Source organism: Trachinotus anak, unplaced genomic scaffold (genome assembly GCF_046630095.1).
Source record: "Trachinotus anak isolate AG129_WGS33_773 ecotype Australia unplaced genomic scaffold, CSIRO_AGI_Tana_v1 ptg000033l, whole genome shotgun sequence".
Classification (NCBI taxonomy): domain Eukaryota; kingdom Metazoa; phylum Chordata; class Actinopteri; order Carangiformes; family Carangidae; genus Trachinotus; species Trachinotus anak.
Window position 1 is genome coordinate 7,008,936 of NW_027273884.1, and position 13,970 is coordinate 7,022,905.

General features: G+C 41.2%; 1 protein-coding gene across 3 annotated transcripts; it reads left to right on the forward strand.

Annotated features, from left to right (window-relative positions):
- Positions 1 to 4,322: 4,322 nt before the first annotated feature.
- Positions 4,323 to 12,994, forward strand: LOC139614207 (uncharacterized). Of its 3 annotated transcripts, none has more exons than XR_011686930.1 (11): positions 4,323 to 7,051; positions 7,598 to 7,686; positions 8,198 to 8,347; positions 8,618 to 8,772; positions 8,967 to 9,103; positions 9,255 to 9,348; positions 10,069 to 10,180; positions 10,256 to 10,495; positions 10,644 to 10,753; positions 10,862 to 10,966; positions 11,966 to 12,994. XR_011686930.1 is itself a non-coding variant. In XM_071471387.1 (8 exons), exons 1-8 carry the CDS (start codon positions 7,026 to 7,028, stop codon positions 10,432 to 10,434), a joined length of 942 nt encoding a protein of 313 aa, XP_071327488.1. In that variant the 5' UTR covers positions 4,323 to 7,025; the 3' UTR covers positions 10,435 to 10,540. The 3 variants fall into 3 exon arrangements, 1 of the variants encoding a protein (XP_071327488.1); XR_011686931.1 differs by lacking the exon at positions 11,966 to 12,994 and adding an exon at positions 11,308 to 11,946; XM_071471387.1 differs by lacking the exons at positions 10,644 to 10,753; positions 10,862 to 10,966; positions 11,966 to 12,994 and having other exon boundaries at positions 10,256 to 10,540.
- Positions 12,995 to 13,970: the final 976 nt, after the last annotated feature.

Genomic DNA, 13,970 nt, shown 5'->3' on the forward strand with positions numbered 1-13,970 from the left:
TGGAAATACACCGTCTAGGATAGCAAAAGGAATTATTGGATCATTTGCTCATTGTATTTCAAGTTACCATCAAAATCCTGAAGGCCCAAAGACAAACCTGGTGCCAAGCAGAGGTCACCACCCATCTTTAAATCTATTATATGAACTACTTGTTCCTTGCTGATGCTCTGAAGTATAAACTTTAAATTCCTGTCATCATTTATATCTTTAAATTTGCTGGAGTTAATTTGACCTCAAACATAAAAGATGTCTGTCTATTTTAACAGAATATCTCGGTTCATTTTGATTTTGAAGATGTAGTAAAAGTGCTAAGTGTCACTTAGCACCAGCCAGCACAGATTATTTAGATTGTGTAATAAACTGTCTAAAAGAAATTGTTTAATAAATGAATTAGATTTAAACATTTAAAAGAACTGGTGACTTTTTAAAGACTTATTGAGTTCACTTTATATATTTTTTTTCAAATCTGCAACTTTAATTTGACACCTTAAAGAGAGACAGTTCCTTTCTAACTCAGTATCCAGTTCAAATTTGTCCTGTTCCGGCTTTAACATGAACTATCTGCTGCTCAGATGTTAAACCTGTCGTCATTAAAGTCAGAGACAACATGTTTCCAGGTTGAAGAGCTGATGGTCTTTTAAATAAAACTCCATCTTCATAGTGACCTTCACATTTTCCATTAACCGTTCCTCAGTGTCATGATGCTGTTATTTTCTGCAGCTGCTCTGTTGTGCAAAGATCTAAAATTTATTTTTCAACAAATTCACCACTGAGGCAAAGACAAATGTAGGTGCTGCTGGGGTTTTGTGATCACTCTCATAAATGATCAACCATTAATTTTAGAATTGTAATTAGTTACTAAACTAATCAGAATAAATTGTGCAGATTTGTGGGGCGGCATATTCTGCACCGGTTACAACAACAACAAAGATTTCCTGAAGAATTGTCAGCTGTTGTCATCATGTGTCACTGTGATAGGCTCAGCTGTGTCAGAGCAGAGAGACCAGTGATTTCATTGGCTGAGAGTGTGTTTATTAATCACCACTCCCTCTAGTCTAAGTTCACCTTCACTGAGCCCTTTTCCACCTACATGAACCAAAATAGCAGGAGCACCTGGAGACACCCCAAGCCCACCACTCTGCTCCTGTCACTGTGTGATTGAAACAGGGCCCTTAAAGTTTTCAAAGTCAACACAAGCAGCATCCTCGTTAAAAAAAATGACACCACAAGATACAAGATTCCATTGTGCTGTTTTCTAAATGCAACATAATGAATGTGTTGACTTGTGGATTTTTCTTCATTTGTGGGGGTTTTTATCTATCTTTATGTTTTCTCAAAGAGAGTGGTCCGCAGAGCCCCAGTGGTCCGTGAGTAAAGGCTGCTGCACACCAAATCTGTTTTATTTGCTCGAAATTGTTGCACATTTTGAAATAGGACCTCACACACCGACTCAGAAGCTGCTGTCCATCATTTAAGTTTTCGGAACAGGTTTGATTTCCAGCGTTTTTTCACATCCATCAAAGGCATTTAGATAGTTGTTTGACCACTGAGAGCCACTGTTCACACAAACTGCATCGTCCAAACTGTCATCTGAGAGGCTGATAAACTGGTGGAAGAATAAATGAATTTCAAAGTGTAAACACCGTGTATGAACGAGGTAATGAGGCAGCTCAGCTATTGAACATTATGTTGTATGTTGCAGCATTATCTCCCTAACAGCTGCCATGCATGTTTCTGATGGCACAATTTGAATTGCCTATTCAACTAATGATGAGTGTGTTTGTGTGTGCGTGTGTGTGTGTGTATGTGTGTGTCTATAACGTCTCTATTTTGTCTGCATTGTGAATTGTGTCATACTTAGTGTATGGATTCTGTATGTATGACGTTATGGCCAGTAAATGTGTTTTGTGAGGTCAAAGTGTACTTTGATGTTTGACCACTAAAATCTGATGAGCTCATCTTTGAGTCCAAATGAATGTTTGTCCTAAATTTGAAGAAGTTCCTCAAGGCCTGACTGAGATATTGCGTCATGGGAATGGGATGGACGGACAACCTGAAATCATAATGCCTGCTGTTCTGACTGTTGCTGGTACACAGGCAGAAAAACAATGTAATAAACAATGGAAAAGTCCTGTAAATGTAGACAAATAAAAACTCATGCTTACTGTCACAAAAAACATGTGCATGCAATCAATAGATTACGTTTTGTGCACATGGACACACACTGACGTGAGATCAGCTGTGCAGCGCTGCAGGTTTAGTTTGTAGAGGAAAACCAAGCTAACGACTGACAGTGGATACAAGTGGAGACTTGAACAACCAGGGCCACTGTGAATCTATTAATCTTCGTACACTCCACACACAAGTACTGAACTCATACTCCCAACCCCCCACATACACATCAACCTCCCCACAGACTGTCTCCATCATTGTCACACACGCACACTGTGACTAACAAGAGTGTGTGGAAGTGGAATTTGAGCCGTGAGATAAGCGGCTGCAGACCCAGCTGATCTTCAGATTCCAGCTGCAGATTAGGAGAGTTGAACCTCAGCGAAGGCCAGACCTCTGCATCCGTCTGCAGCTTCTCTGGTGACAGGGAGGAAGAGATGGGAGATAGAGAGGGAGAGGAGTTAAACATGGATGTACACCGTGCAGTGAGAAGGAGTATCATAGATGTTGTTGGGGAAGACACTCACACCACAGTGGCAAAGCAGGATGCATAAAAAGCGTTGGGATGACGGGACCCGGAATAAAGATGCTCAAAGAATGACTTCAGTAGGTGGAGAGACTCAGCTCTTCATCGTTAAATTCACTTCTGACAACAAGCTCATCATGACAGAGATAATTACTCTGCAGCAACTGTTGCAATTATAGCTCTGTCACAGGAAAGTCAATCACAGGGGACGTGTCACTGGGAAACATGGAGGTGGTGAAAAGGCGAATGTTAATTCAACAGCCCCATGCAACAAAGAATAATTCACTGTTCTCTCCAAAGGAATGAGCTTATCAAAACCACTTTGTCTGGAGGTGAAACCAAAAGTGAACACACTCAAAATGTGACTAGTAGCCCTTCATCATGCAGGAAAACTGTGTGTGCACCACACTAAGCAGAGTTGGTGAAAGTTGGACCATGAAGTGGGTCTGGATACCGTGATGGATGTTTACAACAGTCAGGTCATTTTTTTTACCATTTTCTTTTGTTTTCTCCTCCAACTGCATCCATGTGCTATGTTTAAAAGCCCCGGGTCAGACAAATGAAGCACTGAAGCATGTCGACAGCGGCCTATCATGACGTGCTGCTGTGCAGGTTTCTGTAAAAACAATGGGTGTGGATGTATTGACTTGCATCATATGTATGAGTTGTGTGATGTCTGTGACTGTACAACAGCAGCAGCTGTCCTGCCAAGGACAGTGTTGAAGTTCATGGGGACTCTGATGAGGTAGAGAGGTAGCAAGTTTGTCTATGATCCTGTGTCCTGTGGAACATGCTTACCCACCTGAGACCACCTCATTAGTATGGGCTTCACTACAGGGTTTTAGTGCTGCTCCAGCTGCTCTGATGCTGCTTCAGAGGATTTTCCACCCTGACAAGAACAATATAGTGAAGGCCTGCCGGCTCACACTGCAGAAATTCAGCCTGTCTGCCTGAATGTCTTAATAGTGCGAGGAGCCAAGTTGAGGTCTAGACAAGGTTATAGAAGACCCTCTCTTTATTTATCTACCTGAGCTCTGTCAAGGCCCCCCTCCCAGGCTTCTTTGCACCTCCCAGAATAGACCAACCCCAGTGAGCTGACGGACCTGATTACACCCCGCACATTTATCAGTTTCCTAGGCTATCATTATCCCCCCAGGGGAAGTTGTGAATCCGCTGCAGTGCTTGACAGGTGCAGGGCAATTTTGAGATTATTTATAATGATGGCGCCACCTCAGAATCCCCCATCATTGGCAGCTGTCCTCAGGAATATGCTGGAGCAACAGGCAGGCACAGACTTTTCAAGGCAGAGTACTAAAAAAAAAAAAAAAAAAAAAAAAAAAAAAAAGAAAAATGAATGAATGCTGACAGAAAAGCTCCAGTCACTCAGATAACCACTCTTCACAACTGTGCTGAGCAGAAAAGATTCAGAGTGAACAACATGTCAGCCTGGAGGTGGATGGACTACAACAGCAGAGACCATGTCCACGGTTCCACTTCCTGTCACCAAGAACTGAAACCTGAGGCTGCAGTGGACTCAGACTCACCAACACTGGACTGCTGAAGACCTGGTCTGATGGATCTGGATTCAGAATCTGGGTCAGAGTCTGAATCCATGGAACCAACCTGTCCAGGTGGTGGTGGTGTGATGGTGTGGGGGATGTTTTCTTGACTTAGTTTGGGCCTTAATACCAATCAATCATGGTCTGTTCACCATCTTCTAATGGCTACTTCCTGCAGGATAATTCTCCATGTCACAAAGCTAAAGTTGTCTCAAACTGGTTTCATCAACATGAGAGTTGGTTCAGTGAACTTCACTGGTCTCCCCAGTCTCCAGACCTGGATCCATCCCAACACCTTTGGGATGTGGTAGAACAGGAGATTGGCAGCCTTAACATGCAGCTATTGGTGTGTCAAAGTGGGTGCTGAGTGTGCTGTGGCACCCACTGTGTTCAACAGTGGGTGGAATGCAGTGCATAAATAGTTCAACCAGTCCTCCAACCTGAACAACCACACAGGTCATTTTTCTCACCCCTCTGATACCACCCATAGGAGCGCCCCTACAGCGGCAGGTGTACTGCACTTTGGTTGTCATGGTTACTGTTATAAATATGTGGACTGTACTGAGAGCGGTGAATGTAAAAGATGGTGATTTGGGTTAAAATAAGTACTTCCTCAACATTAGACAATCTTTGTTGTCATGGTGACAATGATAACAATGAACGGTCATGGATAATAGAAACAACATAAATTGCTACTTATGAACACTTGGTTTAGATCTTGGGCACCATATAGAAGGTGCCAGTCGGAAAATATGTGAATGAAAAATTTGTTTAGGGGCGCCTCAGTGGCTCACCTGGTAGAACATGTACTGTTAAGGCTTAGTCCTAACCACAGCGACCCGGGGTTCGCAGCCCTTTGCTGCACGTCATCCTCCCTCTCTCTCTCTCTCACTGTACTTATTGATAAAGGTATAAAAAGCCAGAAAAAGTAATAAAAAAAAAAAAAGTTTAAATGTGTGAGGTTTTTTTTCACTTCTCCAATAACAAGCCCAAAATACGAACAGAACAAGAGGACACAGTTTCCAGTTGCTGTGTAAGTGTGTCTGTTACACCTGCTCAGTCTTCCTCCACCATACCAAGAGCTGGAGCATCGACTTTGGCTGATGCAATTGATAGCAACTCAGGACGCATGTCTGAATCACCCACCACTGGATTTGAGATGCAATTTTGGCCAAATTTAAGCTTTCCAGGAGGGAGATTTGGGACAGAAGCACTGAGATGTTTTTTGGAGTGGCCGTGGCTGCATGTGTGTCAGATGAAAACTGTGTTTTTTGCAGCTGATGATGGAGTGGGTGAATGATATGTCCAGGACATGTGAGTGGCTTCAGAGGAGAGAAAAAAAAATTAATTTTTGTATAAAACAAAACATGAAAAATGAACTCAGCTTGATTAAATGCAGAACAAAACTTATGCAGAGATAAACAAAACAGGACGTATGTACAATGTTTGTGCCTTTGCTGATAAATGGGTGGATGTTGATCATTTGATACTTAATATTAAAATGTGTTCCCTGCTTCCTCTTGCTTCGTTTTGAAGATATTTCATATTTCACTTGATGATGGTGGCAGGGTTGTCGACAGGAAGTGAGAGTAGCTAATGTTACTAATGCATGTTTCATCATCATCAAACAGTTTAAATTGCCTCCACAATAAACAATCTAAACAAGAAACAAATGCCTGAATCTGCCATATAAAGTTTTGATCAAAAACTCAAAATGTCAGTGCAAGTTCAATGTCCCAATGTAAAGTCAAGCATAAGGAGACAAAAGTCCCATTTGGCAAGATGGTCTTGGTTACACATTAATCCAGTTAGAATATTCCAAAGAGCTGGTGAGTAAATCCAGTGATAAATAGATCCTCCATGCGATGACTGCTCACCTTCACGTGCTCCATCCAGAACAAAAAGGAAATGTCAATTCACAACTACCATCACATTGTTTTGCCCTAATTATAATGCTCACATTTATTCTGCGCAGCACCTCTTAGAGATAATATGTTCCATGTTCATGTGATGTGGTCATGTCAACATGGAGCAGAGTCACAGAGGAAAGTTTCCAACATCTTGTTGAATCCATAACATGAAGAACTGAGGCTGTATGAGAGCAAAGGGAAGAACTACCAGCATTAGTCTGGTGTTCCTAATAAAGTGTTCGCTGATAGTAGACCTATAATACACAGACTATAATACACAGAAGGCTGGACTCCAGTCACGACTTGGAGGTGAAGCAGAAAATCAAGACTTTCAACTCAAAGAGTTGTCACAAGCAGATCATTTCTATCATCACTGCAATTTACTGAGACCTCAGATGTAAATGAGTTCATCTGATTTACATAAAGAGCAGCTCATCAAAACCTGATGCCAGGCTGCTGTGACATGTGTCACGTGTGGAAAGGTATGGAGATTCGTGGATGACCTTGAAACTTTTCTTTTCCTTTGAACTGAAAGGAAGGAAGGTACACAGGAAAAATGAGAGAGTAATTTTTTCCTCTAAAAGAGTAATTTTTACTAATTTTGGATTGTAATTATTTCCAGTGGCCACTAGAGTAGGAGGGAAAAAATAGAGTAAAGTCTATTGGAGTAAGAACACGCCCACTTATGTTTCTTAGGTTTCGTTTCTGCCGCCATTTTCTATCCCAGCAGTGCAAGGTCGGTGCCCTCGGTTAGCAAGTGTGTTTTAATTTAATTTTTTATGGACCAGTCTAGTATATGTGGACTGTTTTCTCTGCTGTTCGGTTAGCAAGCATGTGTGTTTTACTCTGAGTTGAGTCATGACGTTTTACCAGTTTGTTCTTCGGTTAGTAAGTGGGTTTTTTTTGTGTGGACCGTTAGCAAGCACGTGTATTTTACTCTGAGTTGAGGCATTTAATAGATAATAATAAACATAATTTATTATTGTTGATATAAGATAAATGTTGACAAAATTTATTTGTTTGCTGTTAGTTGCTGATGTTTAGTATATTCTGGGTGTATACTAGGCCTTTAGTGGAGATATTCAACAAAACACAAGTTGTTTTTTTTTTGTTTGTTTTAATGAAACTGGTTCCCCAACCATTCTTTCAATAGCAGCTCAGAGATGGGGTGTTGTGGTGTATGCACAGCACCGTAACGTTAAGTATGTGAATTCAAACGCACGTAAACACATTCGAAGCACCTACGAGAAAAATAATTATTTTACCCAGCTTTCAAACGGCATTTAATTAGATGCAAATGCAGAGTGGCATCGAGCCTACCTGTAGATAGGGCTTTTGTAATACTTAAGCTAATTGTAGCATTCAATTCATGACTTGTTGTGCTCTATATCATCTTAGTAACTGTTTTATTTTTTTTATTTCCCATAAAGGATGCAGGCTGTAAGAGTGAAGTACGGAGACCGCCAGAAATACATTTGTTATGAAGGGCAACTGACCTACAAATCATTTTTGGAGTGTGGTGAGTGAAACAAATTGCACAACCTACTGGGTGTCGTGTAAATTAGTGGTGCTGTCTTATATTTATTATTGTCATTATCATTAAAACGCTCCCCCTGCGTTTTAGACGGTAGTTGTCGTCCTTGACGTTATTATTATTATGTCAAGGACCCTTAGAAGTATATGTATTTGATTTTGGAACCCCCATCTCTAAATGTTGTTTCGTGTACCCTGATAAAAAGAATGATTTGAGTTAGAAATGTTTGCTGTAAAAGTATATTCAAAGATCAAAAATCTTCATGATTTAAAAAAAAAAAAAAAAAATGCAAATCTACAAGCTCATAGTGCGGCACTCGTGCTATGAGCTTGCAGATCTGCTATTTTTGAATATCTGTTTTTTTTTTTATAGCTTAAGTATAAAATCATTGTTTTAAGTGGTTCAGCTCTAAAGTGACACAGATGTGACCTTAAATAAAAATAAGATTAATTGCACAACAGAATATCAATCTTGTGCAATATTTTTTTGATTTCAGTTTCCAAGAAATTTGAAATTCCTGCCTTGGACTTAAAAGTCTATGATGATTTGAACACTGAAGTTGATGAGGATGCGTTTGCGTTTCTTCTAATGAAACCAGACCTGGGTGTGCTTGAAGTCTTTTTGCCCAAGGGCTCAGATTTTGAGGGTGAGTCACTTGTTAACTTGGAGTCTTATAATCCATGCAGTCCTGACTAACCTTGTAATGCAACATAGTAAAGAGAGACTTATCCACATTGCATGACATTTTGAATAAACATGCCTCTTCAGACACTTAAGAAAGCATCTGAGGAATGACTAGCCTGGTGTGTGGATCCATCCTAATCTAACTTGATCTATTACATTACTCTTATCACATATGATCCCATCCTGCTAATGACAATTTGTTATAATCACACCTGATATGTCAACATGCTAGATTCAGTGAGCCCCTCTACAAGCCACTCCATTGCCAGCAGCAACAGCTCCTTTCACAGCTCTGGTGCAGAAAATGAAGGGGACTCTGATGACTCCATCATTTTGCAGCCTAGTCCTGCCCAAAGAAACAGAGCTGACCTGACTTGTCTCGCTCAGGTAAGCTTTGCAGATGGAGAGATCAAGATGGTGATTCTGATAAAAGGGTAAGGGGGAGAAATGGCCATGTAAATTTACAGAGAAATAAGGGGCATGGTTTACATTTTTGTCACTGTAAATGTAATTGGCCACCAAATCCGGAGTATCCGGAGAAATCCCTGTGTCCCTCCCCTCTTTTTTCCCCTCACACTTAGATGATTGAAAACATTCTGAGGGAGAAACCTGGAGGAGAGAGGATCCTTACAGAGTACGCTCGGAAAAAGAGCCTAACAGATTCCAGAAGACGCGACATGGTGAAAATATTGGTTGCACACATGGCGAGTGAACATGGGTATGTTGTCATGTAATTAACATCCAACCCTAACATTTATTGTTTTATTTAGTGCAGACCAAGTGCAGTAGGCATCGGCATAGCAGTACTTTTGTTTGGATCTCATACGTGTGTGTGTGTGTGTGTGTGTGTGTGTGTGTGCGCACTGTAGGACGAGCCCTTCAAGGCGTGTTAAAGAGGACTACGCAAAGGGCATCACTGCCTTGTTTCCATACCTGGCCGATCCCCAGGGCACTCTGGGCTATGTAAGTACATAAAACAAGTCTAACCTCTTTACTCATTACTTCTGGTATTGATCAAAAAACCGAGTGAGATTTCAACTAAATATTAAAGGGACAGTTCACCCAAAATTCAAATTTCACTCATTATCTACTCACCTTCATGTCGACTAAGGGTTGGGGGAAGTTTCAGGGTCATCCGTGCCTTCTCGGAGTTACAGGGGGGCTCGGCGCAGCACTGCACTGCCATATGACGGTAGCGCAGTGCAAGACACCGGCGGAGCCGTGAACTGGGTGACACAGGAAGAGCAGTGAACTGAGACACTGGGAGCTTCCGCTACAAACAAGCTTAAAATATAGACTTTTTTTTTCGGAACAATTTCTCATGTCGGGGCTTCAATACAAGAGGAACATTACAGGTGAGCAGTATGGAAATATTTGGATGTTTTTTGGTGTGTCATTTTGGACGAAGAAAAGTGACCCCCGTTTGCTACCGTCATGGCAGTGCAGTGCTGCCTTAGTCTTAGTAACCCTTAGTCGACATGAGGGTGTGTAGATTATGAGTGAAATTTGAATTTTGGGTGAACAATCCCTTTTATATTTCTGTATGCTGACCCTTTCTCCTAACTTCAACAGGTTGAACACAGCAGATGTCAGACTGGTTGACCTTGATTTTAGCAATTCTCCAGACAAGGACATGTGTTAGTTTTTTAAGGAGGAAAAATAAAACACTTTCTTGGTTTTTAGGAGCAGTATTACAATCCAGTAGATGGGAGTGGATTTCTTGCATGGAGAGTGAAAACGCTTCAAAAAGAAGCCTCAGAGGGACAAAAGAAAAGAAACCCTCAGCCACTGACAGGTACATGATTTTTAGTGTAGTTAGATTTTTCTTAATTCAGTATGTGGTTTCACTGTTCACTGATCACTGTTACAGGTGGTCCAGAATCTGGTGACAGAACCCCCTTCAGTAAGGAAAATCAGCTAACCACAGAAACCCAGTGTCGTGAGGCCATCACTCTAATGAGGCATACAACTGATGAAGTCATGCAGTCATGCAGTCATCAAGGAGAAGATGAAACAGACCTTCACCCATCGCCAATAAATGGTTCATGACCCAGTGAAGTCCTCTGAAATATTCACCACCTTTCCGAGATTTCTTGACATCACGGGAATGGTATGTCGCTCTTAAACTGCCTTGCATTAAAATCGAGCTGAAATGAAAAATGACTTTAAACATTCACTTTAAATCATTCCTGGTCATCCCTGGTGCACCTATTAACAATGTATGCCATGTTGTTTTCTGTATTCCATCTTGTCTGCAGATAGAGCAGGATTTCAGTTCCTGGAGAAGTGGCCTACTCACTACAGGCAGAAAGTCCTTGAACAAAGCTCCTTCATAACACTGAATCCACAACAGAAGAACTGGAAGATGGTACACTCAAATTAAAGAAATAATAATAATGAAAGAGGGAAATGGTTTTGGAACAAAAATATAAACATTTTAGTAAAAATGTCTTTCAGAATTTTCTTGTATTTTCAGGATGGGACAGTGAGATGTCCTCCATCTTGCTCCTTATCCACCTCATGCCACCATCACCTCATGGCCGCAACAAGAGACCAGGAAAGCTCTCCGCCAAATTCCAGCGTAAGTCTAAATCATGGTGTAACACACCATGACAGCGAGTTAGACCCCCCACCAAGAGATGAAGTCTGCCAATCGTTGCTTTCTCTGGTTGTAGTGATTTTAGCGGAGACCAAACACTGCAGACATGTCGCCACACAGACCGCCACAAATAATGCTCAGAACAGCACCAAACTTCATCAACAGTATAAACACAGTCACAGAACGTAGTTCGAGGCATCAAACATCTACTAGCGTTGCCTGTTTTTTTTTTTTTTTTTTTTTTTTTTTTAAGAGACCTTTTTTTTTCTCTCCCATAGTTTGTGCTTCTCCTCTCTCTCCCTCTCTCTGTCCTCATTCTGCAGGTATCTCTGCCTCGGGAGCAGCAGGATCCAGATCCACCACTACTCATCTTTACTATTAACCACTGTTACCTGTCATCATTATTATTGATAACACCATTACCTACACAGCTGTTCCTGGTCTCTCTCTCTCTCTCTCTTCTCTCCTCTCTCCTCCCCCCACCCCCTCTTTTTATGTTCTCCTAAACCCAACCGGTCGAGGCAGACGTCCACCCTGAGCCCGGTTCTGTTGGAGGTTTCTTCCTGTTAAAAGGGAGTTTTTCCTCCCCCCTGTCGCCAAGCGCTTGCTCGTTGTGGGAACTGTTGGGTTTTTTCTCTGTAACAATGTAAGGTCTTGACCTTACCCTGTAAAGTGCCTTGAGATAATGTATATTATGATTTGGCGCTATACAAATAAAATTGAATTGAATTGAATTGAATTGAATTGAATTGAATTGAACTGAACACTCACCCTGCTCTCCCCCAGCAGAGGAGAGCAGGGTGAGTGCCACAACAAGCAAGGAGAGCAGGGTGAGTGCTGTAGGAAAAAACCAGGCACCGCTGGCAGATGTTTGATGCCTCGAACTACGTTCTGTGACAGTGTTTATACTGTTGATGAAGTTTGGTGCTGTTCTGAGAGATTAATTTTAATAGCAAGACTAATTAAGTTTTCTTGTCACAGACTGGGACCAGTGTTGAGGGGCATCTGGACAGCATCACAGAGAGCCGCCAACCCTATCTACTGGCTGTGGGGACCAAGAGGAGCGCCATACACAAATATTTCATTGTGATTGACAAACATGCAATCCCGTGTCAGTCACCAGATTCTCTTGCCTCTTTTGACGAGCTTTTTAAAGCTCATTTCATCTTCGCTACTTCGTACGACAGGGATCTGGCCAATGTCTACCACTTCTTGCAAACCGCTGTTTACCAGATTGATGCTGCTACCACCAAGGTGAATCCTAGGGTCAAAGAGATGAGAGCTCGGATGCTGCACTGATTTTGACACCTTTAGATGCTTTGGTTTGGAGGGTTCTGATGCTATACTGCAAAGATGTATTTTGAAGACTCTGATTTTGCACTGATTTGATACAGAGATGTTTTGTTTTATTTGCAAAGGTCCTCAGGCAAATGCCAATTCACTAATTAAGCACTTAAAGATGATCCACGGACTTTGTTCAGGAAAGACACTTCATCTAAAATGTGGTCAGCCTGGTTGTTCTCATTTCTTTGGTACTTTTTCTGGGTTTCGAAAGCATCTTAAAGCACATGGTCCTGGTGAAGGCCCCTCTACAACTGAAGATTTAGCCGGAAGTTTTGTTGATGACTTTCCATCAAACAGTGCCCCTTCTGACCCAGTCCTTCTTAATAAGAGTCTTGTGGACAGCTGTGCTGCAACAGTGGCTGAACTTAAAGTGGCAGGTGTAGGTGAAACAATCATTAACTCTTTGGTTACTTCAATGGAAGAGATTGTTGATGATATCCATAATCAAGCAAAAGAATCTGTGAAGCAGTGTCTATCTTTACAGGAACCTATCAAAAGTGAGGTTGAGTGTAAAATTGATCAGTGCTTTGAAAAAATTGAAAATCCTTTTGGTGTCTTAAATTCTGAAACTAAGAGAAGGCAGTATTTCACAGAGAAGTGGGGAAGGGTGGAACCCGTTGAATGTGTTCTTGGTACAAGATTTGATACACGGCGCAATCGGACTACTGGAACCTGAAAACATTAGACTTCATTTACAAACACCCTAACATAAAAGAGATGATTCAGAGTCATTCCAGTTCAAGACAAGATCTTCTTAATGACTTTTGTGATGGAGATCTTTTCAAGAGTCATCCTTTATTTTCAAAACAGAAGCATGCAATTCAGTTGCAACTTTTCTATGATGATTTTGAATGCGCAAATCCGTTGGGGAGTAAAAAGGGAATACATACAACTCATTGCTGCTTAATATTTATTTGGTCGCTTTATTCCATGCCCAAGACATTAAAACATATGGCTTTAATAAAATACTTGATCCATTTGTGCAAGACATTAAAGAGCTGGAGACTAAAGGAATCCAGGTCCCACTGTATGAAGAAAATGTGTATGGAACTATTGTCCAAGTTACTGGTGACAACCTTGGTCTTCATGGTTTGTTTGGTTTCGTAGAATCATTCAGTGCCAGATATTGTTGCCGCTTTTGTCTTGCTGAGAAAGAGGACTTTCAGACAGAATTCACAGAAGATTCACCCAAGATAGTGATGCGAACTCAAGCCCTTCACACAGAACACTGCCAAATAATGGAGAAAACTCCTAGTCTTCCCTATGTGATGGGTGTTAAACGTTCTTGTGTTCTAAATTCCTTGCAGTACTTCAATGCATGTGAAAACTTCTCTGTTGATATTATGCAGGATATCTTGGAAGGCGTGGCACAATATGAAATGAAGCTGCTAATACTACACTTGATCAAAAACTACACAACATCAAAGGAAATAGACAGGAGAATTAAGAACTTTAACTATGGCTACATGGAACAAAACAACAAGCCACCTGCATTGAAGTTAGGAGAGGACTCAAATGACTTGGGTTTAAATGTGATCCAATCTTGGTGTTTACTTCGCAATCTCCCACTTATATTTGGAGACTTGGTTTGTCGAGATGATCAACACTGGTATTTGCTTCTGTTGCTTCAAATAGCAGATAT